This window comes from Monodon monoceros, unplaced genomic scaffold, assembly GCF_005190385.1.
Source record: "Monodon monoceros isolate NGI ecotype Baffin Bay Population unplaced genomic scaffold, NGI_Narwhal_1 Super_Scaffold_16, whole genome shotgun sequence".
NCBI classification, from domain to species: domain Eukaryota; kingdom Metazoa; phylum Chordata; class Mammalia; order Artiodactyla; family Monodontidae; genus Monodon; species Monodon monoceros.
In genome coordinates, this window is record NW_021703772.1 from 111,648,625 (window position 1) to 111,675,145 (window position 26,521).

At 46.4% G+C, this 26,521-nt stretch overlaps 1 protein-coding gene across 4 annotated transcripts in view; it reads right to left on the reverse strand.

Moving 5' to 3' along the window:
* Positions 1-214: 214 nt before the first annotated feature.
* Positions 215-26,521, reverse strand: part of CYFIP1 (cytoplasmic FMR1 interacting protein 1) — a 94,166-nt gene continuing 67,859 nt past the window's right edge. For all 4 annotated transcript variants that reach the window (XM_029225406.1, XM_029225404.1, XM_029225405.1 and 1 more), the window contains 10 exons: positions 23,370-23,569; positions 18,611-18,698; positions 13,794-13,937; positions 13,445-13,535; positions 10,750-10,880; positions 5,188-5,260; positions 4,555-4,649; positions 3,527-3,765; positions 2,997-3,144; positions 215-1,027 (listed from right to left, as the gene is read on the reverse strand). In XM_029225406.1, the coding sequence (XP_029081239.1) occupies positions 863-1,027; positions 2,997-3,144; positions 3,527-3,765; positions 4,555-4,649; positions 5,188-5,260; positions 10,750-10,880; positions 13,445-13,535; positions 13,794-13,937; positions 18,611-18,698; positions 23,370-23,569 (1,374 nt within the window). In that variant the 3' untranslated portion in view covers positions 215-862. The remainder of the gene's footprint in view (positions 1,028-2,996; positions 3,145-3,526; positions 3,766-4,554; positions 4,650-5,187; positions 5,261-10,749; positions 10,881-13,444; positions 13,536-13,793; positions 13,938-18,610; positions 18,699-23,369; positions 23,570-26,521) is intronic.

The window sequence follows — 26,521 nt, forward strand, 5'->3', positions numbered from 1 at the left end:
CTATATTTGGTGCCATGGATGATGCACCTGGACTTTTTGGTATTAACGTTTTTAAAGCCATATGGAAGCTTTACTATCAATCATGATCTTGTCCCTTCTCCCAAGGCTGCAGGTAACCTAGACTCCTGGCCTGGTTTGTGCACTTGAGTGAGGAGAGAGAGGTACCTTGCCCAAGCCAGGGCTCATAGGGAGGGTCACAGTAAATGAACACAAACAGGTTTCATTAGTTTTATTTCTGTAACCTTTAAATCATACCTGACAAATTAGATTTTGTCACAACTGGATTTAGCAGAAGCAGAGAAATCAAGCTCACTATTTTCTGAAACACTGACACAAAAAGGGGAAAGAAACAAATGACTTAGAAAAGGTTTTCATAAAAAAAACTGGAAAAATCCCTAAACAAAAGCTAAATAATCATTAAGTTTAATTCTAATTGGTAATGGGTTTTATCACAATTAGCTGGTAATTAAGGTTCTTGCTTAAGTTCACAAGTCTTTCCCTAAATGTTACGGATCCTTTGTTAAAGGATAAATGGATGAACTCAGCAGCACTTCATAACATAGCTGTTGGAACATTCCATAGAAAAATGGAAAATAATTTTGTAAGGACATGATGGCAACCCTCAGCAGCCAAATCCTCTGACTTCCCAATTACCAAAAGTATATACAATTTTAGTGTAGAAAAATAAGTCAACTTTATAAAATTAAGCTTTTAGATTGAAAACACCCCCTTTAACAGGCACAGAGATACTGAAAAATAGTTCCTAAAAATCTAACTAGTTTATGGAAAGAAAAACATGCCCTTATAGTTCTTAAATGCAGTCAGTACTGGGACTCTTCAAAAACAGGTGATACACATGCCCTCAGCTGCTGGCCAGAGACTGGTGGATAGGTGGCTGAAAGCAGCGAACGTGTTCCACAGGCGTGCTCTCTCCATCGCCGGACTTCAAGTACTTGTCCAAGATAGTGATAATCTCATCATTCAGAATCTGGAACTTGCGAATTCTCTCCACCATCTTCTTCAAAGGCTACATACAACAGTTAAAATTAGGATGTTTTACTAATAACAGTTACACATTTATTCTTCATGTGTCAAAATGTCAGGATTTTCATATTTTCTCAGAAAAATTATAGCAAACTACTGACACATACCATCTCATTAATGTAACTATTGGACCGATGAATATATTTTGCAACATTTCTCTGTTGGTTTCATGCTACTAACTGTAGATTCATTTGTGAAACTTAAAGACCTATTTATTCAACAAACAGGTATTAAGAACCTATAGGACACCTCCTAAAAGCCAGGAATGTAAAGATGAAGATAATATGGACAATGGGGAAAGACCAGTAAACTAGTAATAACACAAGTTTTAAATATTTCCAGTTATTGTGGACAGGATGCTTTGACAGACCTTCATGCTATAATAGAACCGGATTAAAAAAAACACAAGCACTGCTGGTTCTGTCTATGCAGGAAGTAAAGCAAAAGCCAGGACTTCCTCAGGGATAGATGCCACCAGCAGCAGTGGGATGAGGAGACAGCCTGGGCTGTAAGCAAGGTGGACTACACCTGGAGACCCTCCATGAAGCCTGGACCTCTCATTAGGCTAAAGTGGTCCCAAGTTGGTAATAATTCTGGGAGATGAACAGTAAATGAAAATCCTAGGGAAAAACCCTATCAAACAAGAGCTGCCAAATAAATAAAATCCAACACACAGGGACTTCCCTGGTGGTCCAGTGGTAAAGAATCTGCCTTCCAATGCAGGGGACGCTGGTTTGATCCCTGGTCAGGGAACTAAGATCCCACATGCAGCAGGACAACTAAGCCTGCACGCCACAACTACTACAGAGCCCGCACACCTCAACTAGAGAGTCTGCATGCCTCAAATTACAGAGCCCACGTGCTCTGGACCCTGCGCGCCACAACTAGAGAGAGAAAACCCGTGTGCCACAAATAGAAACCTGCGTGCTGCAACGAAGAGCCTGTGTGCCGCAGTGAGATCCCGCGTGCCGCAACTAAGACCTGATGCAGACAAAAAGAAAAAAAAGTCCAACACAGTGGAACATTTCAGAGTTTTAGATATCCCTCGAGGCCTCAGATACTAGAACTAAAAAAGAATATAAGATACATGAAATGTGTAAAGAAATAAAAATTGGAAAAAAATTCCATGAAGAAGATAAAATTATCAATTACTACCAAGATTTGAAGAAGAAGCAAATCAACATTTTAAATATAAACTAATGACTTTCGAAAGTAAAAGCACAGCAGGTCAGACTGAGCTGAAGTGAGTTAGTTAAATGAAGACAGTACTCTGGGTACAGCCCAGAAAGCCAAGGAAAAGGAAATGGACACCTCAGTTCTCCAACTGTAAGGAACTGAATTGAGCCAACCACCTGAATGAGTCTGGAAGCAGATCCATGACCAGAGGCTCCAGAAGGGAGCACAGCCCTACAGACACACTGAAACTTGTGAAACTTGTGAAACTGTAAATGGAGGACCCAGCTGAATTGTGCTGTACCCGACTTCTGACCTTGAAAACTGAGATATTAAGTGGAGACCAGATAAGTCCGTCTGACACATATCTAACTGAAGTCCCAAAATGGAAGAAAAACTAAAATATTTGAAAAGATAATGGCAGAGTATTTTCTGGAATTCAATTACAAAGAATCCATAAAACACAAAAAGACCTTTAAAAAAGCCCCAAACACACTTTAACTACAGTGAAGGGAGCCAGAAGACTTGAAGGGTATGCCAATAATCTGAAACTGCAGATCTTACAAGGCTCTATAATTTGAAGTAGGTCTACATACCTTGAAAACAGAAGGAAAATGAAACCATTAGTATTTCAGTACCAGACTCTTTTACTTACTAATTCTATTAGATTCATTTGGGGAGTGAAAAGAATGCTTCAGTTGTCCTGGCATGAGAAACATTCCCAGAAAAACGACTTACAATAACTAGAAAGTATCTTTTTTTGTGAAACTTCCACATACCACGTTTTTGATAATTTCATCCTTGCCATCATGTTTTTGGACTTTGAGTAGATGGTAGCAAAAATCCAGTACAGCAAAGCGCCGCTGCTGCCCAAGAAGCACAATGATCATACAGCCAGCCCAGTGGAGCCCGTCGCCAAAACACTGCCTGGGGACAAGAAGCAGTAGGTAGGATGAGTGATCAGGTTCCAGCAACCAAACCACCTGTGTGCCCCGCCTAGAATGCTGAGCAGAGGTGTGCCCCTGGTAAACACCTCTTTGGGCTTCCTCTGGCAAACTGTGGCTCCTCCACATCTAGCAGCCCTCCTATCTAGCAAAATGTACACCTGACCTGCACAAGTTTCCATGAGTTCAGAGAACTCCAGAAGCCCAGCCCTGAGGCACTTGCTGGGCCTCAGGCAAGAGCCCCCACTTGAGCAGCTTTATAGCAGCTCAGCAATTTGGGGGTCCGTTTCCAGAGGAAGGTGGTCCCCTGTGTTAGCCCGGCGCCAGGTTCTCTCCCCCACCTCGCCCCGAGCACATGTGCTTACTCGACTGTAAACTCGTGTGTTCCCACAGGAATGCAGTAGACAAACTGCATGGCGCTCCACAGTCTGTGAAACTCGACACAGTCATCCACGTGCATGACCCCATTGCTGGGCAGGGGCCCACGCCAGATGGGGTCGTCCAGAAAGGTCCGGATCCGAGTCAGGATGACTTCAAACATGGACAGGCCACAGCAGAGGCGCTCCTTCGTCAGCAAGTCCCCCTCTCTTGCTATTGCAATTTGCTGTAGGAAGGACAAAATGTCACGGGCATGGCAGGAGGCTAGAGTGCTGAAACTAAAGTACTCCAGTTTTGTTTTTGACTCACTGGAAACTATCCCAGCTTGCAGAAGAGGGTTTTTAGAAATAAGTACCAACAAAATAAATACGTCAGCTATTACCGTATGTCTTACCACACTAAACGTATTTCAGAGTTGAGAACGTTCGAGTACAGCTGTTCTTAACGGGGAGTGATTTGTCTCCAGAGGACATCTGGCAATATGTGGAGACATTTTTGGTTGACACAGCTTGGGGTGGGTCTAGTGGCATCTAGTAGGTAGAGGCCAGGGATCCTGCTAAATGTCCTACAATTCATAGGACAGTCCCCACAACACAGAATTATCTCGTCCAAAATGGCGACAGTGCTGAGGTTGAGAGACTCTGATGTAGCTGGTCTAAGTTCATGGAACTCCTCCCTGCTTTCTCTTCTTAAAAACCTATGAGAAGGCCTTCTTCGTGAAGGGACGGACAACAAAAACAGCGACGTTTTCTGTGTCTGTCTCACGTGCCAGGTGATGTTCTAAGTCCCGTCCACGTGTTAGCTCATTCAGACTTCCCGGCCACCCTGTGACAAGGTCCTGTTACGAGCCCCACTTGAGACACTGGGGCCTGAGCAGCTGAGCGGGCTCGTCCCCCCTCACGACGCTTCAGGGCTGGGTCTCACCCAGAGCCCGTGCTCTCAAGCCCCAAACCCTCTAGTGGCCTAATGTGTGGGCCCAGCTCACGGCAGTGACAGCAGCCCCAACATGCATTACCTGAGGGGTTCCCAGTCTTTCGATTAGAGGGACAAGATGCAGTGGGGCATACTTTGATTCTAGTCTTTTCATTTTGGCATCAAGTCTCTCTCCCTCTGCAGTGGAAAAAAATATTTTATACTCTATTCCTTTGTATGAATAACAACTGCACAAGTTTAATTTTGTCAAAACAAACAAAAACCAACCAAATGAAAAATGTTTAACGTTATACAGGTAGGTTCTCTTTGAAAATTCTTTTATGGAACTGGCTCATTTGCTATTTTAACTCAGAGAATTGATTTTCTGTTCAATATTCACTTTTAAAAACTTACTGAAAAATCCAAATATAATCAAAAACAGCCCAGTACAGTGAACCCTCTGTGCCCATCTGCTGCAACAATCTATGAGATGGCACTCTTCTTTCATAGATACCCAACACCTCTGCTTCCGTGCTATTCTGAAGCACATCCAAGACACAGCATTTCAGCCCTAAATACTTCCGTTATTTGATACTCATTTAACTACATTATGTTACCAATTACCCCAGGTTATGACTGAACAGGCACGAAACTCAAACAAAGCTGGCCTGTAACTAAAGAGAACTCTCTGGCCACACAGACATGCATCCCTGCCCTGGTCAGAGGGCTGGCTCACCTTTCACGTGGACTCTTGGTAAGATGTTCTGGAAAGGGGCTGCGTGCAGCAGGTCACATACTTCTTCTAAAGACTAGAACAAAGAAAAAGAAGGCTGTGTTACGAAGCTTATCTCACAGCAAAAATGGACAAACAAATCAGGCACTGAAAACAAGGCACATCTTTGGCATTTAGAGTAAATTAAACACTGCAAACAGCACTGCCCAACAGGAGTCTGGGATGATGGAAATGTCCCCTAGCTGTGCTGTTAAGGTAGTTACCAGCCACATGTGGCAATTAAGTACTTGGAATGTGGCTAAGGAACTGAATTTTCATTTTTACTTACTTTTGACTAATTTAAACAGAGACATGAGTAAACCCAGCACTGAACGTGGCCTTCGTATTTACAGTTTTGCAGCCCTCCGTGCAGAGATAGGAAGGAGGTGCTTCCTGTGTAAACAGCGCAGAAGGCAGAAGGAAGGGGCAGCGTCAGCGATTCCCCACAGAGCCGAAAACAAGGTTCTGAGCAGTCGCTGTGAACCTGTTGTTGGATCACCAACTCCTTTAAAGAGGCAATGAAACCCCACGCTGCGCTTCCCTGGTGGCGCAGTGGTTGAGAGTCCGCCTGCCGATGCAGGGGACACGGGTTCGTGCCCTGGTCCGGGAAGATCCCACGTGCCACGGAGTGGCTAGGCCCGTGAGCCATGGCCGCTGAGCCTGCGCGTCCAGAGCCTGTGCTCCACAACGGGAGAGGCCACGACAATGAGAGTACTGCAAAAAAAACCCCAAAAAACGCCACGCTACACAAGACCTCCAGAACAATGCAATGCAGGGAGAAAGTTTACTTCCAATGTCACAGGGGTTGCAGAACTCCTAAAAGCCCAGCGTGAACCCAAAGATGGGCAAGAACAGGGCGCCCTTCCCGAGTCCGAGGGCCCGTAAACAAGGGAAAGCTCCTTAGACCGTGGTGCGTTCACCGCAGGGCAAATAGGCGGAAGACGAGAACGGGCTCTCATGCCTCCTATGCTCCACCCATCCTGAAACCTTAATAAAACAAATTGTTAAAGAAATGGTTATCAGAGAGTCAAAACATACTAACTGATGAGAGTTTCCCTTCTGAGGATCTCCCCAAAGATGAAAGCAAGGCTAAGACCAAGAGGAGAAAGAGAAGGCTTTCTGTACCCATCAAGTGAGGGTCCCATCGTCACCTAACGTAAGCCTGGTGCAGCAGCCAATCAGCCACCCCTGCTCCTCCAGAACCCTCCAGAGGGAGGCTGACCTCCACCCCGTCTCCTGTGCCCAAGTCCAGCAACAATACGAGTTCTTCACGCAGCACATACGTGATGGGAGCCCCTCTAGGCCAGAGCACACAGGACCTGGTCCCCAGGCCCCCTGCACTAGGAGAAGGCGTGGTGGCCGAAAGAGGACACGCTTAAAGAAGGAAGGCGTCAGACGGCGACGGCACAGCATGCAAACACAGCATGGGGGCAATGTCCGTGGAGTGCCATGCAGCTAAGAGAGGCTGAGGAACGTCACCACTTACTGATGTGGAGTGATCTCCAAAATATATTTACTGTCAAGTGAAAAAAGCCAAGTGGAGACGGGCGATCAGCCCATCTGCACCAAGAGAGGGTTGGAGGGCACCTGTAAGGTGACTAACTGCAAGAAAGTGGCTGGGTCAATGGATGGGGGATGGGAAACTTTGATGAGGGAAGAGGGCTGCTGGGTGGAACGGCTGGGGCAGAGCCACACAGATGGAGGGCTCTATAGGTGGTAAAAGCAGCTGCCTGCTGGCAACACCACTTTTAGAGGGACCACTTGGCTATCAGTACAGCTTCCAGGTGTCACTGACAATGAACTCAAATTTCTGCACCCAAACCAAGCCAGAGAAAGAGGCAGAATGGCTATAAAATCCAGTATTAAAAACAAACAAGCAGGGCTTCCCTGGTGGCACAGTGGTTGAGAATCTGCCTGCCAATGCAGGGGACACAGGTTCGAGCCCTGGTCCAGGAAGATCCCCCATGCTGCGGAGCAATCAAGTCTGTGCACCACAACTACTGAGCCTGCGCTCTAGAGCCCACAAGCCACAACTACTGAGCCTGTGCTCTAGAGCCCGTGCACCGCAATGAAGAGTAGCCCCCGCTCCCTGCAACTAGATAAAGCCCACGCGCAGCAATGGAGACCCAATGCAGCCAAAAATAAATAAGTAAATTTATTTTTAAAAACCCCAAAAAACAAGCAATCTAAAACTATTCTGAAACAAAAAGTTCAGTAAACACACACATACACATATAAGCTAAGAAGAACTATATCACCAAAAATTTCAGGTTGGGCTTAAAGAGCAGAATTTAAAGAACAAAACAAAAAACGCTTCTTCAGAAAGGTAGACATATCTATCCAATGCAGAGGTTCAGAGTAGGATCAACATTGTTGGTTACTGAACCAAATCTTGGTGCCAGCTGGGGCCACCAATACCCTGGGGGCCTCACCACAGGCTCAGTGCCCCCTGCAGCTGGGTGACGGTTACCCCACTTTTCTAATGTGACAATTTCAAGAACACATCTACACTTAACATCTCCATTTATATTAATGGGAGTCCACACAAATGCCAAACACAGGTCATTACCACTTTCCTTGGAGACACCAAAACAACCACCAAGGAGAGATCAGTGTCTGGAATCTGGGTTTGATGAGATGGAGTGAGAAAATGCATCTTTCACCTTACAGAGTCCCACCCTGGTACTGGAAAACACCAGCCCTTATTTCCAAAAGGACAAACACAAGACCACAAAATTCCAGTCTGGGGCAGGGCCTGGGAGCAGATTTGCCCAACACAAGGTGTGCGGCTTCTTGCCACTGCCATAAGGTGCTCTGACAGGTGAGGGGGGAAGGAGGAAGCAAAGGGTGACGGTGCACAGAGGGCAGGAGGGGGTGGGGACAGAGATTCCTGCAGGCAGAGCCACCATGTCCAGGGGCCACTCATGGGCCATGGAATCTGCAGTGAAAAGAAAATGGCACTCAACTGAGTTGTAGATGACCTTTTTATCTATTGTTTCAGAAACATCCGTCCACTCATAAGCCAAAGTTTGCTTTAAGATAACTGACTTAATGTCCTTCCTAGATGCCCAGCACTGTGATTGTCACTCAAGGGAGCCCAGTACAGGGTGTAAACTTGAGACCCAGGCCCTGGTCTCAGAAGGGAAGAGACACTGGGGATCTGTGTCACCTGGGTGCCGAGGCCCAGCACTCACCTGGCTCCTGAGACCTGGAAGGTCCAGCCACTGCTGAGGTTGGTCCTCCAGAACTGCAGGGGGCAATCCAGAGTGCTGGACGTCTGGGAAGGGCGGGGGTGTGGTGCTTTGAGAGTGCTGGACGCCTCAGAAGGGCTGCACTGGTGTCCAGGTATAGACAATAGGAATTACTGAAGGGTCTGGGCAGGGAAGGATCACATCAGTTCCAGATTTCTCTTTCCCTAAGTTTCTAACACAGGATCACACTCCTTCCAGAAGCCAACAAATGTCCAAGTGTTCCCTTTATGTGTGTGTTTCAGGACAAGTCACTCATGAAGGGAATTTTCCTATATTAAATCTTTAAAATTCATGATGAGTGATTACTATTTAAAGGAATTTTCCCTAACTTATCTGTTTGTTAAAAATTCACATGGAAATACATGTGAAAGATAAAAGATTCAGTTCTCTCTCAGCTGTTCCTAGAGTGAGGCTGCCCTGGACACCAGCTCTTCAGGGAGCCGCCCGCCGGCCCTGCACCACGATTCCTGCTGCAGGGGAGGTGTGCTGGGCTGAGTCACAGCTAGTGGGACAGTGAGGGGCTGGGAGTTGCCCATCTCTGGCACCACATGGAAAGGGTCTCCAGGGAGCAGAGTAGCAGAGGGGAAGCCAGAAGATGCGGGTCCTGACCGGAGGCTGTACTCTGTACCCAACCTTGGGCTCCCTGACATGAGAGCCAACATATTTTCTCTTTTGTGTACCTGGGTGTAAGAGGGCCAGTCCAGTGGCTCAGCCCCTACAGGCCTGGCAGTCTGACTGCCACGCCCTGCACAGTGTACGGGCACCCCAGCCCCAGTCACTGCAAAACACAACCTTGCCTCTGCCAAGCTGCCAGGGCCCCGGAGACAAGAGACTGCTTTAAGAAGTAACAGAGGAGCTCCCCAGACGGAGCCAGAAATGTAAAACAATTCCCATCCAAATGCCAATATGCTTTTTCAATGCATTTGGCAAGCCGATTCTAATACTTTCAGAGCAGAGCAAAGATCCACAAAGAGGGAGCATGTGCTTGAAGAAGAAAAAGGTTAGGAGCATGTCCTGTCAGGTGTCAAGACTTAAGTTACAGCCACCATGAGCAAGATGTTTTAGAAGCCACAGACAGACACACAGACCAGTGGAATGAGGAAGAAAGCCAAGAAACAGACCAGCACATCCACAAAAAGCTGAAGGATGACAGAGTGACACTGCTGACCAGCAAAGAAAGGACTCTTCCTTCGGCCACTGGAGGAGGGACAACTGGTTACCCCACAGAGGAAAAAAGAACCTCATCCACATCTCACTACACACAAAAACCAACTCCAGAAGGATTATAAACTAAAGAGAAGCAACACCCAAAACCTTTAGAAGAAAATATGAAAGAATATTTTTATGACCCCTAGGTAGGAAAGGACTTCTTTGAAGAGATACAAAAAGTGCTAACCATTAGGAAAAAAAAAACAAAACAGAGAGACTACACTCAAATTAAGAGTATCAGTTTACCAAACATCACCACTGTTAGAGTGGAAAGACAAGCCAAAAACGGGGAGGTATTTGCATTTAAGTGTAACATACAGAAGATACACAAATTGTAGTAAAATGGACAAAAGATACAAACGGAGCATTTAACAGGACGGGAAGAGGCCAGCACCAGGGAAGACAGCCGGCTCTCTAGTCCTGAGGGAAAGGCAGAGTGAGGCCACCAAGAGTCCGTGCTACACTCACGAACGCTCTCAGTGCAGAACTGTCAGGTGACGTGGTCTACAGGGGACAGAGGGAGAGGCTAAATGACACCACCAGGAGGCAATCAGTGGAGAAAGTGAGTGTCCCATGTGTGCTTTCCTAGTGGTGGTGGGCTCCTGGTGTTTGCTTTATTATGCTGTCCACTGCAGTAGGCATGGGGCACATGCAACTATTTAAATGTAAAAAAAATTTCAGCAAAATTTAAAAATCAGTTCTTCACACGGAGCCACACTTTGAGGGCTCCACAGCCTCAGCTGTGGAACTTTCCATCATACACAGTTCCCCTAGGCAGCAGTGCTTTTACCTTATGCGTATATCACATATGTTAATTTAGATGCAACAAATACTATATAACAAAACATTCTTAAATGATGAACTGCATTGCATTTCTGTTTTCCAGTTGTAGGGAACAAATTCAAATTAAAGTCTAAACAGTCATGAGAAAAGATGGGTGCTTTACGATACTTGCTCCCCTTCCGCCACTAAATAACCCCACTGAATCAAGCGTCTAAAGCTCGGCCTGATCTATCACCCGTGGGGAGGGGGCTTGGCGGGACGCAGGGCGGGGCGGGGCACTCACCAGGCTCTGCTCTATGAGCAGGCAGAAGAGGATGGCGTTGCCTACCTCCCGTAGGTTCTGGAAGCACACCGTCTTCAGCTCTGCATACTCAACAATGTCCTTTAACTGGTGGTGGAAGAACTCCAGGATGCCTGTGGTGGCACAGAATGAGTGTGGGGCTGGGGGTGGCTGGAGGGGAGGGAGCCCCACAGGGAGCAGCCTGGGGTTCACAGCCGGAAGCACTGAGCATTCTCCCACTGCCATCGTGCCCACAGGGACATGGCCGCACGTCTCCTGACCCCAGCACCTTCCCTGCACTGGTGGTTTGTCCACCACCTGAGTGCTGGGCCTCAGCTCCAATGCCTCTTTCTCTGCCAACCCTGTCCAGGCATGGCTTGTTTTACTGTGCTTCGCAGATACTGTTTTTTACAAATTGGAGATCTGTGGCAGCCCTGCATCAAGCAAGTCTATAGGTGCCGTTTTCCCAACAGCGTCTCCTCACTTCATGTCTCTGTGTCACATTTTGGTAATTCTTGAAATATTTGAACTTTTTCATTATTATTGTAGTTGTTACAGTGATCTGGGATCAGTGATCTTTGATGTTACTATTGCAAAAAGATCACAACTTGCTAAAGGCTCAGACGATGGTTAGCATTTTTTAGCAATGAAGTGTTTTTAATTAAGATATGTATGTTTCATAAGGCATGGTGTCATTGCACACTTAATAGACTACAGTACAGCGTAAACATAACTTTATATGCACCAGGAAATTAAAAAAATTCATGTGGCTTGCTCTATGGCAATATTCACTTGATTGCGGTTATCTGGAACCAAACCTGCAATATCTCCAAGGTCTGCCTATATCTTCAGAGGAGGCATCACGTCGCAATAAATGAGAAAGACCACACTGTCATCTCCAGCAGAGGTAGGAAAGGTATTTGGTAAAATTCAGCATCCCTTCACAGGCACAGAAGGGAATGTACTTAGCCTGATAAAGGACATCTACAAAAACCCTGTAGCTAGCTAGTGTCACACTCAGTGGTGAATCTCCACACCTTCTCCCAGAGCTCCAGAGCAAGACACACATTTCACCACTGTCCTGGAGGCCCTGGATGTTGTAATAAGGCAGGAAAAGGCACAAGGCATAGTCTGGAAAGAACTCAATCTATCCATTCAATGCTGATACAGTCAAAAATCCCCAAGCTGACTCCAGAATTTATAGTCTCGCAGAAGACCTAGAACAGCCACAACAACCCTTAGGAGAACAAACTCAGAAACGTAAATGACGTCAAACCCCTCATTCCGAGAGGTCAGGCCCTGAATGCCGTTCGGCACGGACCCCACAGCCTTGCCTGCCTGAGAGGCCATCCTTTCCTCTCTGCGGTCCGCCCCAAAACGGGCACGAGAGAGCAGGGGTGCTCCCAGCAGCATGGCACTATCCACATGGTGGTGCCAGGCCAGCTGGGCGAGGACGTTCAGAGAGCAGCCCTGAAGTCCACAGCTCTGCCCCAGACCAGCTTTGGATTTGGCCTAAATGGCTTGTATTTGACATTTAAAATATCCACCTTTAAAATATCCACCTCTAGTCAGGATCTGAGCAACAGTTTTATTATCCCAATGTTACTCATCTGTTTTCTGAGATCCTCCGAAGCCAGGCCAGACCAACGGTTATGTCCCTTCCCAGGGGCCAAATGGGTCATCTCACTGTCTCCTTAAACACCAATAGCCCTGGGCAGTGCCAGCGACATCTGGGGGCTCAGCCACACCAGCCGACTACCCATGAGAACAGTCTCTCATGGGTGACCCACGTGTGGGCCTAAGTCACTTAATAAGATAGTTGTCCAGCTTTTAAGAAAGTAGTAACGGGGCTTCCCTGGTGGCGCAGTGGTTGAGAGTCCGCCTGCCGATGCAGGGGACGCGGGTTCATGCCCCGGTCTGGGAAGATCCCACATGCCGCGGAGCGGCTGGGCCCGTGAGCCATAGCCGCGGAGCCTGTGCTCCGCAACGGGAGAGGCCAAAACAGTGAGAGGCCCTCGTACCGCAAAAAAAAAAAAAGCAAGTAGTAACGAATATGAGACAAAAGGCAGTTTTGTTAAGAGATAAGGGTTCCTGTAGTCCAATTTTATCACGAACGATGCTTTCTGAGGTCACGAAGGCTGTTCACATGGAGAGCCGCAAATCCGCTCTGGTCAGGCCATGCAGGTCTGTCTGGCACCCCAAAGGGCACATCTGCCCGAGGGCCCTACGGCCAGCTAGCCAATGAGACAGGCTCTCAATTAGAGGGAGGCTTCCAGGCAGAAAGACACACGGGCTGCGCTGTCAGGGGAAGCAGCACCCCTGCATGGGGCTGCCTCTGAGGCCTCTGGGCAGTTGGACCTGGCAGTGGAGCTCCCTGCCCCTCCCTGGTCAGCGATCTTCAAGATCCTGGTGTTGTAGGAGAGCCAAGGTGCACAGGGTTCACAGCCCTCACTCCCCACCCAGCATTCCCACCCCAAACGGCAACTCCTATACACCCTCCTGCACACGTGCTCCTGGTTGAAAGCCTGGCTGGTTTTTTCTGCTGGAAACAATCAGGCTCTGGTTGGGCTCCCCACCTCCTCCCACCCGGGGAAGGCAGATCTGATCCTTATCAGTAATTTCCGACTTGATTTCCCTTACTGGGGCCTATGGCTGACACTGTCCCTCCCTGTGCACCCCAGGGAGACGCTGTGCTCACCAGGGGAGCCGTACTCGTGCCGCGGCAGCCGGCAGACCTTGGGCATCACCTCCATCAGCGTCTTCACGTACTGTAGGATTGTGCCTTGCAGCTGTGAGAGATGGGCTGTGTCAGCCACCAGCCACACCACCACGCAGGCTGTGGGTGTGACGGGCACTTCTGAAAAGAAGTCTGTTAGTCAAATGCACGGTAACGACCCAGGACTTTGGCTGGAGGGGAAATCTCACGCGTGGAGACTGAGGTGAGAGATGGAATGGAAAGCCCCTCCCCACACAGGAATTGTGTGCAGAATCCTTCCCACCACCACCACCCCCCACCCCGGGAAGGAAGCCCACCGAGGGAAACATACCAGGCTCTTGACCACCTTCAGCAGCTCTTCCATGACCACTGCGATGCCCTGGTAGCCAAGCAGCCGGCAGATGACCTGGAAGTGTGGAGGCCCCACAAAGTTCCGGTAGCTGCCGTAGATGCTTGAGTAGGCCAGGTTCAAAGCCTGGGGACAGAGAAGGCCAGCGCTTGATGGAAGTTGCCAGGGTTTTCAACGTAGCCCCACGCACAGGTGAAGATGAAGAATCCATACGTAAAGTGCATTAGCACACAGTGCCGTCAGGTGGAGGCATCCAGAGAACCTGTTGGACTGCCCTTTATTGGTATAATCTATGTTTCCAACTTAAAGACATAAAAACCAAGCTTGCTAAAACAGAAGGAAGAATACAAAACCATTTGGTTCTTCAACATTTATTAAACTGCCAGTCCTACAGAAGACATTCTGAGGTTCTGGAATGAGAAATGAATGTATCTCAGGGCCTCACTGCTGCCCCCATGTTACTGCTCCCAGTCTCCTGAGGGAGACACCAAGGATAGACTCTGATGAGGCAGTGGGGTATGCAGGGAGTGGGGGACAGCAGCCCCTGCAGGGGGGGCAGGCGAGAAAGGTAGTCAGGGTGGTTTCTTGTCAGACGGGACCTCCAAGCTTGTCTAAGGACACAGACGTCTGCACACCTATCAGGGAGACTCCCAATGTAAGCATTCAGTGCTACGTGTTTCCCTCTCAGCACTTCTTTAGCTGCACCCCGTAAATTTTGATATATTTGCATTTCATTTAGGTCAATGTCTTTTTAAAAACTTTCCCTTGAGACTTCCCCTTGCCCTAAGGATCATTTGAAATGTGTTAATTTCTGATTTTCTTGTCATCTCTTTGTTACTGATTTCTAGCTTGAGATCACTGTGGTCAGATAACACACTCTATAATATATCAGTTCTTTGAATTTTGTTGATGTTGTTTTATGGCCCAGGGTATGATCTATCTTGGAGAATGCTCCATGGGTACTTGAAAAGAATGTATGTTCTGCTGTTGTTGGATGAAGTGTTCTACACACATCAATAACATCCTATTGGTTGATGGCGTTCATTCTTTTTTGTTGCTGATTTTCTGTGTACTTATTCTTTCGATTACCAAGTGAAAGGAATGTTGACTTCCCCAACTACAACTGTGGAGTTGTTCATTTCTCCTTTCACTTATGTCAGTTTTTGCTTCAAGTATTTTGAAACTCTGTTGTTGGGTGCATAAACATTTAGGATTGCTATATTTTCTTGGTGGCTTGACTTTTTTATCATTATGTAATGTCCCTCCCTCTTTGTCCCTGGTAATATTCTTTGCTCTGAAATCTGCTTTATCCTATACTCAGTCACTCTGCTTTCTTCTGATTGTTTGTGTGATACATCTTTTTCCATCCTTTTACATTTAACCTACATACATCATCGACTTGAAGTGAGTTTCTTATACAGTCATATTTTTTAATCCACTCTGTCAATCCCTCTGCCTTTTTAACTGTCTTTAGACCACTTACATTTAATACATTTACATGTAATGTAATCGTGGTTTTTAAGTTAGTCTCTGTTTCATTCTTCCTGTCTTCCTGTGGGTCATTTAAACATTTTTTAGAATTCTGTTGTGATTTAACTGTGGTATTTTTGAAAGTATCTCTTTGCACAGGCCTTTCAGTGATGTTCCCGGTCTTACATTATACGTTATGTAAGTTATCACAACCTACTGTTATCAACATGTTACTACTTTGAGTGAAATGTACCACTCTCACCTGCCTTTAGGTCCCTATAACCTTCCCCCTTCCCTTTTTATAATTGTCCTAAATATTTCCTCTATGTACACAGAGAACCACATCAGGACAGCAAGGATTCTGAAGAACTGGCAGAAGTCTAGTTGCTCAGCTCTGAATGAATATCCTCAGGAGGCCTGCTTGCAACTCCTGGGAACTCAGCCCTTGAAATGTTGCCTATGTTGCCGATTGATACAGTTGTTTTCTACACTTGGGACACTTAACCATGCTGTACGAGCTTGTCTAGGTTGTTTGTACAAATAGTGATTTATGGCAAGCCCCTCCTTTCCTTCTGGGGATTCTGAGGTTGCAGTAACTTGGGCCAGTCATACAGGTGGCTGTGTCTATGCCCCTAGCCCTGGACCCGGGTGTTCCTGTGAGCTTCTCTTTCCTGGGCAGGATCACCCTGTACATCCCATGCGACCCCCATGAGGGACCACTGGAAGCCCACACCTGCTTCCATAACCACCAGATGCATCTTTCCCCCTTGCTGATCCTGCTTTGTGTCCTTTAGCTGTAATAAACTGCAGCTGTGAATGAATCCTTCTGGAGAATCACCAAATGTGCAGGTGGTCCTGGGACCATCAACACAGAAAGTCTGAGTCCAAACCAATGATCAAATGCAAGATTCACCAAGGTGGAAACACTGCCAAATGCCTGTCTCACATTCATCCCTACAACCCTATCAGACTTGGAAAGACCATATCTTCATTGTGGGCTCAGACACAACCTGCCCCCTGCCATCCCTCCTCAAAGCACCAACTGTGCTTTATTATTATTTTTTAATCCAGAGAAGGAAGGGCTTATTACTTGTAGCAAGAGAACACTTGCTTTCCCAAAGCAGTGTCCCTAAACTGTGCTTTAAATGCTGGGATTCTGGGACTTCACTGGTGGCACAGTGGTTAAGAATCTGCCTGCCCACGGGTTTGATCCCTGGTCCGGGAAGATCCCACATGCTGCGAAGCAACTAAGCCTATGTACCACAACTACTGAGCCTGCACTCTAGAGCCCGCAAGCCACAACAACTGAAGCCCCCGTGCCTAGAGCCCATGCTCTGCAACAAGAGAAGCCACCACAATGAGAAGCCCACGCACCACAACAAAGAGTAGCCCCCGCTCACTGTAACTAGAGAAAGCCCGCACACAGCAACAAAGACCCAACACAGCCCCCCCCCAAAAAAATGCTGGGATTCTGGGTGAGGTTTTTGCTTGATAATAAGTTCTAATGCTTGAAAAACATGAAAATCATTAGTGAAATTAAATGGCCTCATGTTACAAGTGGGAAAATTCACTCCCAAAGCCACCCTCACTTGCTTGGGGCCTGGGGCTCAATGACACCTAGTCCCCGGCCCTGCCGATGAGTGTCTGGCTTCCTGGAGACCTCACTCACCCCAAAGATGGCACATCCCAGGGACAACACAACCGGAGCAACATACCTACTCAGAGGAAGGTGAGGAGGAACTACCTCTGGAGAGGGCAAAATTACAAATCCTACACTATAAAACACATAGACTCAGAGGAGGGGAGCCTCACAGCTCAAGTCAAGAAACACTGCTGACCACGCCTGATGCAGAGACTGGGGCCTCGCCTGGAAACCAGTGGACGAGGGCTCCAGACTCACTAGTCATGTGCCCTGGGTTCTCTAATGCCCTCAACACTGTGCATCTTCAACTGTGAAGTAGGGACAACCTTACTTATCTTATAGGAAAGAGAACATCAGTGATGCACTCAAGAGAGTGTTCACTCGGAATGGTGATACTACCAGGAACCAAAAAGGTAACGCCACAAATGGGCACTCATCTAAGTCGATTTTATTACCATAAGACACTAGCCCTCACTCATCACTCCTAACAAAAGCATGGATTGGATTTTTGAATTGGATTCCTGTGTATTCCATACTCTCATAGGTACGAACACCCTAACCGCAGAGCAGCACACTGAAGTGCAGCTGACACGTCTGAATGCTCACAAGGAACAGGGTGGCTCAACTCTGACAGCACAATGTTCTGGCATTCTGCCTTTCTTTGATCCTCAAAAAAGTATCATATGAGATGAATAGTCAGCATCAGTGTTTCTCACGCAAACTTTTGTTAGACTTCTGTTAGGAGTCCAAATGATCTAACAAAAAAATACTGGTTTAGGTTTTAAGAATAAAAATGACATGAACAATTTCTCAAAGAGGCTGAAATCCATAAGTTTAAGTTCAGTCACAGCTGGTCGCTTTAAAAAGAACGATCTAATCTTTTTTTTTTCCGAGATGGGCACCTACTTTGCAGACGCAGATGTACCTGCCTCCTTTTTAGCACAGAATGCTTGTCTTTTTTGTTTGTTTGTTTGTTTTGCGGTATGCGGGCCTCTCACTGTTGTGGCCTCTCCCGTTGAGGAGCACAGGCTCTGGACGCGCAGGCTCAGCGGCCATGGCTCACGGGCCCAGCCACTCCACGGCATGTGGGATCCTCCCGGACCGGGGCACGAACCTGTGTCCCCTGCATCGGCAGGCGGACTCTCAACCACTGCGCCACCAGGGAAGCCCCCGCTTGTCTTTTTCTTATTAAATTGTAAGAGTACTTTAAATACTGACAACACTAACCTTTAGCAATGCCCTTGCTGCTGCACATCCAGCCATGTCAGCCGGGAAACCTGCCTCATCTCATGGGATGGTGGGTGTCCTGTGGTTCCTGGATGTCAGCTGTTTTCCGCATGCCCCTTCCCACCTCAGCTCCTCCCTTTAAGGTGTCACAGCTGGACAGGCCACCCTGCCCCTCCATCACAGATGTGGCCCCCACCCACAAGCCTCTTCCACAAACTTTTCTGGCTTGATATTTTTACACCTTTAAATCTTCCAACAGTCTCATAGCTGACACCACCACATGGCCAGAAGCTGTCCCAGCACTACGTTACTTTTCAGAAGGGTGCTAACTGAAGGAAACAATAACATTTTATATGTGGCATGATACATTCAAATTATTGAAACTAGACATTCAAATTAAACTTCAAAATACGCTTCGCTATGAACTTAAAAATCGTAATACAAACACAAAAGAACTTACCTTTGATCCATGCAAATACTGGGGTTGTGCATTTGGCTGTTTATCTCTTTGAAATTCTTGAGAAAATGGTAATACTGTCCGAACAAATCTAAACAAGAAAGATTTAAAAAAAAGAAAGAAAACCAAAAATTTAATGGTAGTTCCTTAAAATTCAGAACTTTTCCATTACTCATCAATTAAATCTTCCTCCCAATTAATCATCACATAGGAAAATTCTGGGAAATCAAAACCCATACTAGGAATGAGCTATAAATACTCTGAAGTATGATAAATGTATCTGAAGTTCAGGAACAGAGTGAGGACACCGGAGGCCCTTCTAGCACATAAAAAGAGTCTCCAAACTTGGCACCAGGACTATTTCATTCAGTCTTTTGAAAAGAGATGATGCAGGCACTTGGGCCTTGCTGGGCCTCTGGACACAGCAATGGTGGCAGGGACAGGAGTGGGAAGGCAGATTCGGACAGTGATGCGGTCACTCAGGTCACTGGGTACAAACTGACGGAAGATGAGTCTGTAAACACACTTGCAGAGCCACGAGACTATGGCTTCATAACAGATTAGGAGCCACTAAAACTCAAATGCTTGGATCTTAAAGCAGAAATGTCAAAATCGACTCACACTTTCAAATCAGAAGCGTTCATTTAAACATATAAAACTTTTTACAAAGAAGCATGATAAAATTCATGGATTTGCTAATTATTAAATTCAAAAAACTTGATTAACACATATTGCACTTTAATAAAAAAGGATGTAACTGTCAAAACACCACTTGTGCATGAAACAAATGTTTGCATCTGAGGAGAGGACAGCGGCCTGTGGAGCTGATCACATTTACATGGAAACATCACATTGCTGAGTGGCTGGGTTCTGTCGTTATCCCTTTTTTTTTTTTTTTTTTTTTTTTTTGCGGTACACAGGCCTCTCACTGTTGTGGCCTCTCCCATTGCGGAGCACAGGCTCCAGACGCGCAGGCTCAGTGACCATGGCTCACGGGCCCAGCCACTCTGCGGCATGTGGGATCTTTCCGGACCGGGCACGAACCCATGTCCCCTGCATCGGCAGGTGGACTCTCAACCACTGTGCCACCAGGGAAGCCCCAAGGAACCGTTTGTAAAGTCTCAGATTATCTCCCTATATGTTACTTATAAATTTCAAACAGAAAAATGGAAACACACCAGTGGAGAAACTTGGCAGCCACCACCCTAACCAAGGGACGGATGGCTAGTGATGGGACAACCTTGTGGTACATTGCACTGAGGACACACCTTCCTCAGTGGTCTTCCTGCCAAAAAGGCCCGACTCTGATCCCAACTGCTGGCTTACTTCGAGGGCTATCGCGCTGTCACAATTAGTAGCTGTACAGGTTAAATTTAAGTCACAGGCCACCCCATGCGACCTCCCAGAGTCACCAGGCATAAATCATTAATCGGAAATAAGCAGCAAAATAAGTAGATACGCCAAGCAACAAACGGAGTTCTGGTTTCCCCACAAGCAGCTCTCAGAAAACCCTCAGGCATGGAATTAAGATACTGGGTGGCATAATTTTGTCTGTCTTCTCAGGTTTCCACATGCATCGTGGACATACGAAACGCTATTTTAAAATGTCTTTTCCAGATAATGAAGCTCTAAGGGTTCCACTGAAAGACCTGTTAAAAATACAGGAGTCAGGAGTAATGGCTTTTGCCAATGCTAGCAAGAGGTGGAGGCCTCCAGCGCTGCTGCTCTGGTGAAGACTGCATCTCGTGCAGCCAGGGCTCCCTCTGAATTGCACCTCAGGTTTCTGGGCCCAAGGAGACTGAGGTCACTTCACGCTGGCCCCTGTCAGCACACATGCCCAAGGTCACAGCTCCAATGCATGGGAAACTGGGTTCCCGTGCAATCAATCGCACAGCCCGTTGGAGGCAAAGCCACCTACCAGCGCCGCGTGGGCAGCAGGGAGCACGCACTACCAGGCGAGGGCAGCCATCTGCTTGCTGCCCTTCAGGGTGGACCTCGTGCTGGACGGGCTAAGGGGACCCAGGGCAGAGGTGCCTCTCGTCAGTTTATACACCTGATGCCATAGTGTCTGTCAGGCCATGCAAGTGACACAGCCTGGAGGTGTTCCACTCCTGCTAAGGTTGCTGGGCCACACGGCACCAACTTCCTGACCTGAGTCCTGGCAACCTCGTCTCTGACAAGACTCCTGCTGCCAGTAGGACAGGTAGCCTAGGATGGCGGGTTGTTCCCTAGCATCGGCCCCGATCAGGGAAGGGCACCCACGTGGACACAGCTTGGCAGGCAGGGCCTCGAAATAGACCTCCTTCCCTAACTGCACACTCATGACTCATCATGCCTGGAGCATCTTTCAGAAAACACAGTGATTCAACAGAAAGGTTTACAGCATGTGCTGAGTTTTCATCACCATGTAGATTTCAGCCCCCTCCCACCCGCCTTGCAGTCCTTCCACAGGGCTCCTGTTGTTTTTGAGCCCTCGACCCACCGGGCTGTCACCAAGATGACCAGAACAAGCAGATGCTGTACACACGCAGTGCAGCTGGCACAAAGGGGGCCGGGGGCCCAGGGAGCATCTTCAACTGTTCCTTTTGCACGATCTCTGGGAATCCCTTAAAGGGCAACAAAATGCTAGATAATCAAAAATGCAACCTAAAATAACACAAGAAAATCACAGCTCCTTGTGTTGCCTGATTCTACCACCTCCATAGCCCTGCCCAATGCCCTCCCCCACCGGAACATATTTTCTCAACTTGCCAATAATGGGGTTCAGCTGCATTTCACCTTTAGAGATGCCAGTTCTAAGCACTAGGCAAAATGATTTAAGGGACATAACAGAAATTAATTCTAAAAGTTCCAAACAGACCGACCAAAGCACAGAAAAACTTGCAAACGTTGGCCATGACTTAGATTTTCAGAAACACGACAAGCACGTATGTACACACAGAATGCCCCTCTTCATGACATATGATGTGAAAAAAGAATGTGTACTTAACAGTATGCCTAACAACATCCATTTCTGCAAAACAAAAAATACACATGTATATTCGACCATATGGCAAAAACTCTAGAAGATAGACATTTTATAAGGGAAATCTCTAGGGATTTAATTATTTTCCCCATATACCTATTCCATATATATATATATATATATATATATATGTATATATATACACACATACACACACATACACACGATTTCTAGCTTTTCTACAATTATGATGCATTACTTATGCTATAAAAATATTTTTTCAGTTAATTCCAACTCTAAAACAACTTGAAAAATACCTGTTTCAAGAACCTGGGCACTTAGAAGGGAGTTTACAGGGATGAGTAGTCTCTAAAGTTTGGTTCCGGTGGATTGTGCCCAGCCAGGCCCAGGGCCCCCTGACCCAAGAAGGCCAACCAGGGCTCCTTCACCTGTGGTTCTGTGGCCATGGCCATGTGCCCTCTGCTGCTGCATGGGGCTGGGCTGATGGGCCTAATGGCACACCTCCATGTACCAGCAACAGGCCTGTATTTCCCACAAGGAAACCAACCCTGGGGTCCCAAACAGACAATGGCAATAGCAATGCCTCCCACAGGAGGGCCTCCCTTCTGCCCTCGGGGTCGAAGCTCAGCACCCCTGGATCAAGACACAAAAATCTAGGCCTGAAAGACAGTAGTGATCAAGCCAACACATGGTAGGATGTTCAGATGCAGTAGTGAAGCAAAGGAAAAGCAAAAGACATTTACTTTTAAAAGGTGGTCCTAGGACTTCCCTGGTGGCACAGTGGTTAAGAATCCGCCTGCCAATGCAGGGGACACAGGTTTGATCCCTGGTCTAGGAAGATCCCACATGCTGCGGAGCAATTAAAGCTGTGCACCACAACTACTGAGCCTGTGCTCTAGAGCCCACGAGCCACAACTACTGAAGCCTGCGTGCCTAGAGCCTGTGCTCTGCAACAAGAGAAGCCACCGCAACTAGAGAAAGCCCGTGCACAGCAACAAAGACCCAACACGGCCAAAAATAAATTAAAAAATTTATAAAAAATAAAATAAAAAAATAATTTATAAAAAATAAAAAGTTATAAAAGTCATAACGCTCACATACACACGGTCTCTCACACACACCCTCACTCATACTCACCCCCATTTCTCACACTCACAAGCACACACACACGTTTCCTCTCTGGCATGTACTGACACAGCAGGAGTGAAGCTCAGCACAGAGAGGACAGGCCTCAGGCAGGCAGTTGCCAGAGTGTGGAGGTGACACAGAGCCATCCCAGGACCTTGGCTGTACCCCAAGACTGGACCACATGACCCTGAAGCCAGCAGCCATGCCACCCTTCCAGCGGGCCACTTTGTTTTGTTCAACATAGTAAAATGGTAGGTGCGTGGAGGGCAGCTAACTGGCAGACCCTCACATGGCCCGACATCCCAGAATGGAAGCATGAAAAGTAGAGTCACCCAGCACATTCCAATGTCAGTAGGCATTAAAAGTATGGAGGTGGTACAGACCCAGCAGCTGCCGTCCACATGTACCACAGATTTGGCCCTGAGCCCCAAGGGAGTGCCCTGGATAGGAACCCTGGCCCCGCACTCAGTCTGCACATGAAAGCCATGACCACACACCCAAGGGCTGGCCCAGGGCTGCACTTGCAAATGGAGGAGACCAGGAGGGCCTGAGTATCCTGGACACAGGAAAATATGGGCCCTGAGACCATCCTATTTCGATGCCCATTGGAAGGGGCATCCAGAGCCATCTGTGAGGTAGCATGCTCACCGGTTGGTGGAGCCATTGTAGCAGTAGTTGGGCAGGAAGTCGTAGTTGAGCTCCCAGAAGACGTGGAGGGTGATTCTCCCGTAGGGCGCTGACACATTGTGGTTGGCCTCCCGGAACATGGCATCAAAGCTGTCCAGAGTCAGGTACCTGCTCAGCAGCCTGTGGGTCATGCGGTTGATTTCCAAGAGGCCATCCAGCTCCTGTGGGACCACAAAGACAGGGGCGTGAGGACAGAGCTAGGCCTGGCGTGGCGGCCTCCATCCTCTACGTGGGTAGCGTCATGGTGGTGGGCCGGGAGCGGGCAGAGCAGGACGTGGACGGTGAGGGGCTGCACTAAGGGGGGGCCAGTGAGTTAGGCCAAGAACGCACATGGTGGCGGTCTGGCAGGTGACACAAGCTTACTTCTCACACCTAAATTCGTGTCCTCTCCATTGCTCTTAAAATGCCCCTTCTTTCCATGGTTGCCCCCGAATGGCCACTGTCCATTCTCCACTGCATTTACCTCCCACTTCCCACTGCTGGCCTCCAAACCCCTCACAGGGCAGAGAACACTGGGATGTGTCCACCCCAACCCGATGGCACACAGTGTGTCCTCAGGTGTTAGACTTAATCAGCTTTCCTAACGCACCTGAAGTTACTCAAAAGCATTGCTGTGCAGCAGAACTGGCAAGCATGTTCAGAGGTGGCCTTCCAGGCTCTCACACTGACTGTTCATAAACCTGCCCAGGTCTGTACTATTCCCTGAGGCAGCCACTGGCCACATATGGCAACAAGAACGTGGCTGGTCCAAACTGAGATGCACCATACGTGTGAGATACACAGATTTCAGAAACTGAACATGAAAAAAAGAATGTAAGATATCCACGTCAATAGAGTTCTTATAACGATTATATGTTGAATTGTTAATTTTTGGATATATTGGGTAAATAAAATAGATTACTAAAATTAATTCCTCCAATTTCTTTCTCCTTTTCTAATGTGACTACGAGTAAATTTAAAATGGTCTCTGGGCAGAAGCAAGAAGAACTACAATCCTGCAGCCTGTTGAACAAAAACCACATTCACAGAAAGACAGACAAAATGAAAAGGCAGAGGACTATGTACCAGATAAAGGAACAAGATAAAACCCCAGAAAAACAACTAAATGAAGTGGAGATAGGCAACCTTCCAGAAAAAGAATTCAGAATAATGAGAGTAAAGATGATCCAGGACCTCAGAAAAAGAATGGAGGCAAAGATCGAGAAGAGGCAAGAAACGTTTAACAAAGACCTAAGAAGAATTAAAGAACCAACAAATAGAGATGAACAATAGAATAACTGAAATGAAAAATACACTAGAAGGAATCAATAGCAGAATAACTGAGGCAGAAGAACGGATAAGTGACCTGGAAGACAGAATGGTGGAATTCACTGCTGCAGAACAGAATAAAGAAAAAAGAATGAAAAGAAATGAAGACAGACTAAGAGACCTCTGGGACAACATTAAATGCACCAACATTCACATTATAGGGGTCCCGGAAGGAGAAGAGAGAGAAAGGAACGGAAAAAATATTTGAAGAAATTATAGTCAAAAAATTCCCTAACGTGGGAAAGGAAATAGCTACCTAAGTCCAAGAAGCACAGAGAGTCCCAGGCAGGATAAGCGCAAAGAAAAACATGCCGAGACACACAGTAATCAAATTGACAAAAATTAAAGACAAAGAAAAATTATTAAAAGCAACAAGGGAAAAACGACAAATAGCATAAAAGGGAACTACCATAAGGTTAACAGCTGATTTCTCAGCAGAAACTCTACAAGCCAGAAGGGAGTGGCACGATATATTTAAAGTGATAAAAGGGAAGAAACTACAACCAAGATTACTCTACCCAGCAAGGATCTCATTGAGATTTGACAGAAATCAAAAGCTTTACAGACAAGCAAAAGCTAATAGAATTCAGTACCACGAAGCCAGCTCTACAACAAATGTAAAGGAACTTCTCTAAGTGGTAAACGCAAGAGAAGAAAAGGACCTACAAAAACAAACCCAAAACAATTAAAGAAATTGGTAATAGGAACATACATACTGAAAATTACCTTAAATGTGAATGGGTTAAATGCTCCAAGCAAAAGACACAGGCTTGCTGAATGGATTTAAAAACAAGACCCATATATATGCTGTCTACAAGAGACCCACTTCAGACCTAGGGACACATATAGACTGAAAGTGAAGGGATGGAAAAAGATATTCCATGCAAATGGAAACCAAAAGAAAGCTGGAGTAGCAATACTCAAATCAGATAAAATAGACTTTAAAATAAAGAATGTTACAAGAGACAAGGAAGGACACTACATAATGATCAAGGGATCAATCTAAGAAGAAGATATAACAATTATAAATATTTATGCACCCAACAGAGGAGCACCTCAATACATAAGGCAAATGCTAACAGCTATAGAAGAGGAAACTGACAGTAACACAATAATAGTGGGAGACTTTAACACCTCACGTACACCAATGGACAGATCATCCAGACATAAAGTTAATAAGGAAACATAAGCTTTAAATGACACAACAGACCAGATAGATTTAATTGATATTTATGGGATATTCCATCCAAAAACAGCAGATTACACTTTCTTCTCAAGCGCACATGGAACATTCTCCAGGACAGATCACATCTTGGGTCACAAATCAAGCCTCAGTAAATTTAAGAAAATTGAAATCATATTAAGCATCTTTTCCAACCACAACACTATGAGATTAGAAATAAATTACACGGAAAAAAACATAAAAAACACAAACACATGGAGGCTAAACAATACATTACTAAATAACAAAGAGATCACTGAAGAAGTCAAGGAGGAAATCAAAAAATACCTAGAAACAAATGACAACAAAAACACGACAATCCAAAACCTATGGGATGCAGCAAAAGCAATGCTAAGAGGGAAGTTTGTAGCAATACAACCCTACCTCAAGAAACAAGAAAAATCTCAAATAAACAATCTAATCTCACACCTAAAGGAACTAGAGAAAGAACAAACAAAACCCAAAGTTAGTAGAAGGAAAGAAATCATAAAGATCAGAGCAGAAATAAATGAAATAGAAACAAAGAAAACAATAGCAAAGATCAATAAAACTAAAAGCTAGGGAAAAGAAAAAAAGGTCTCTG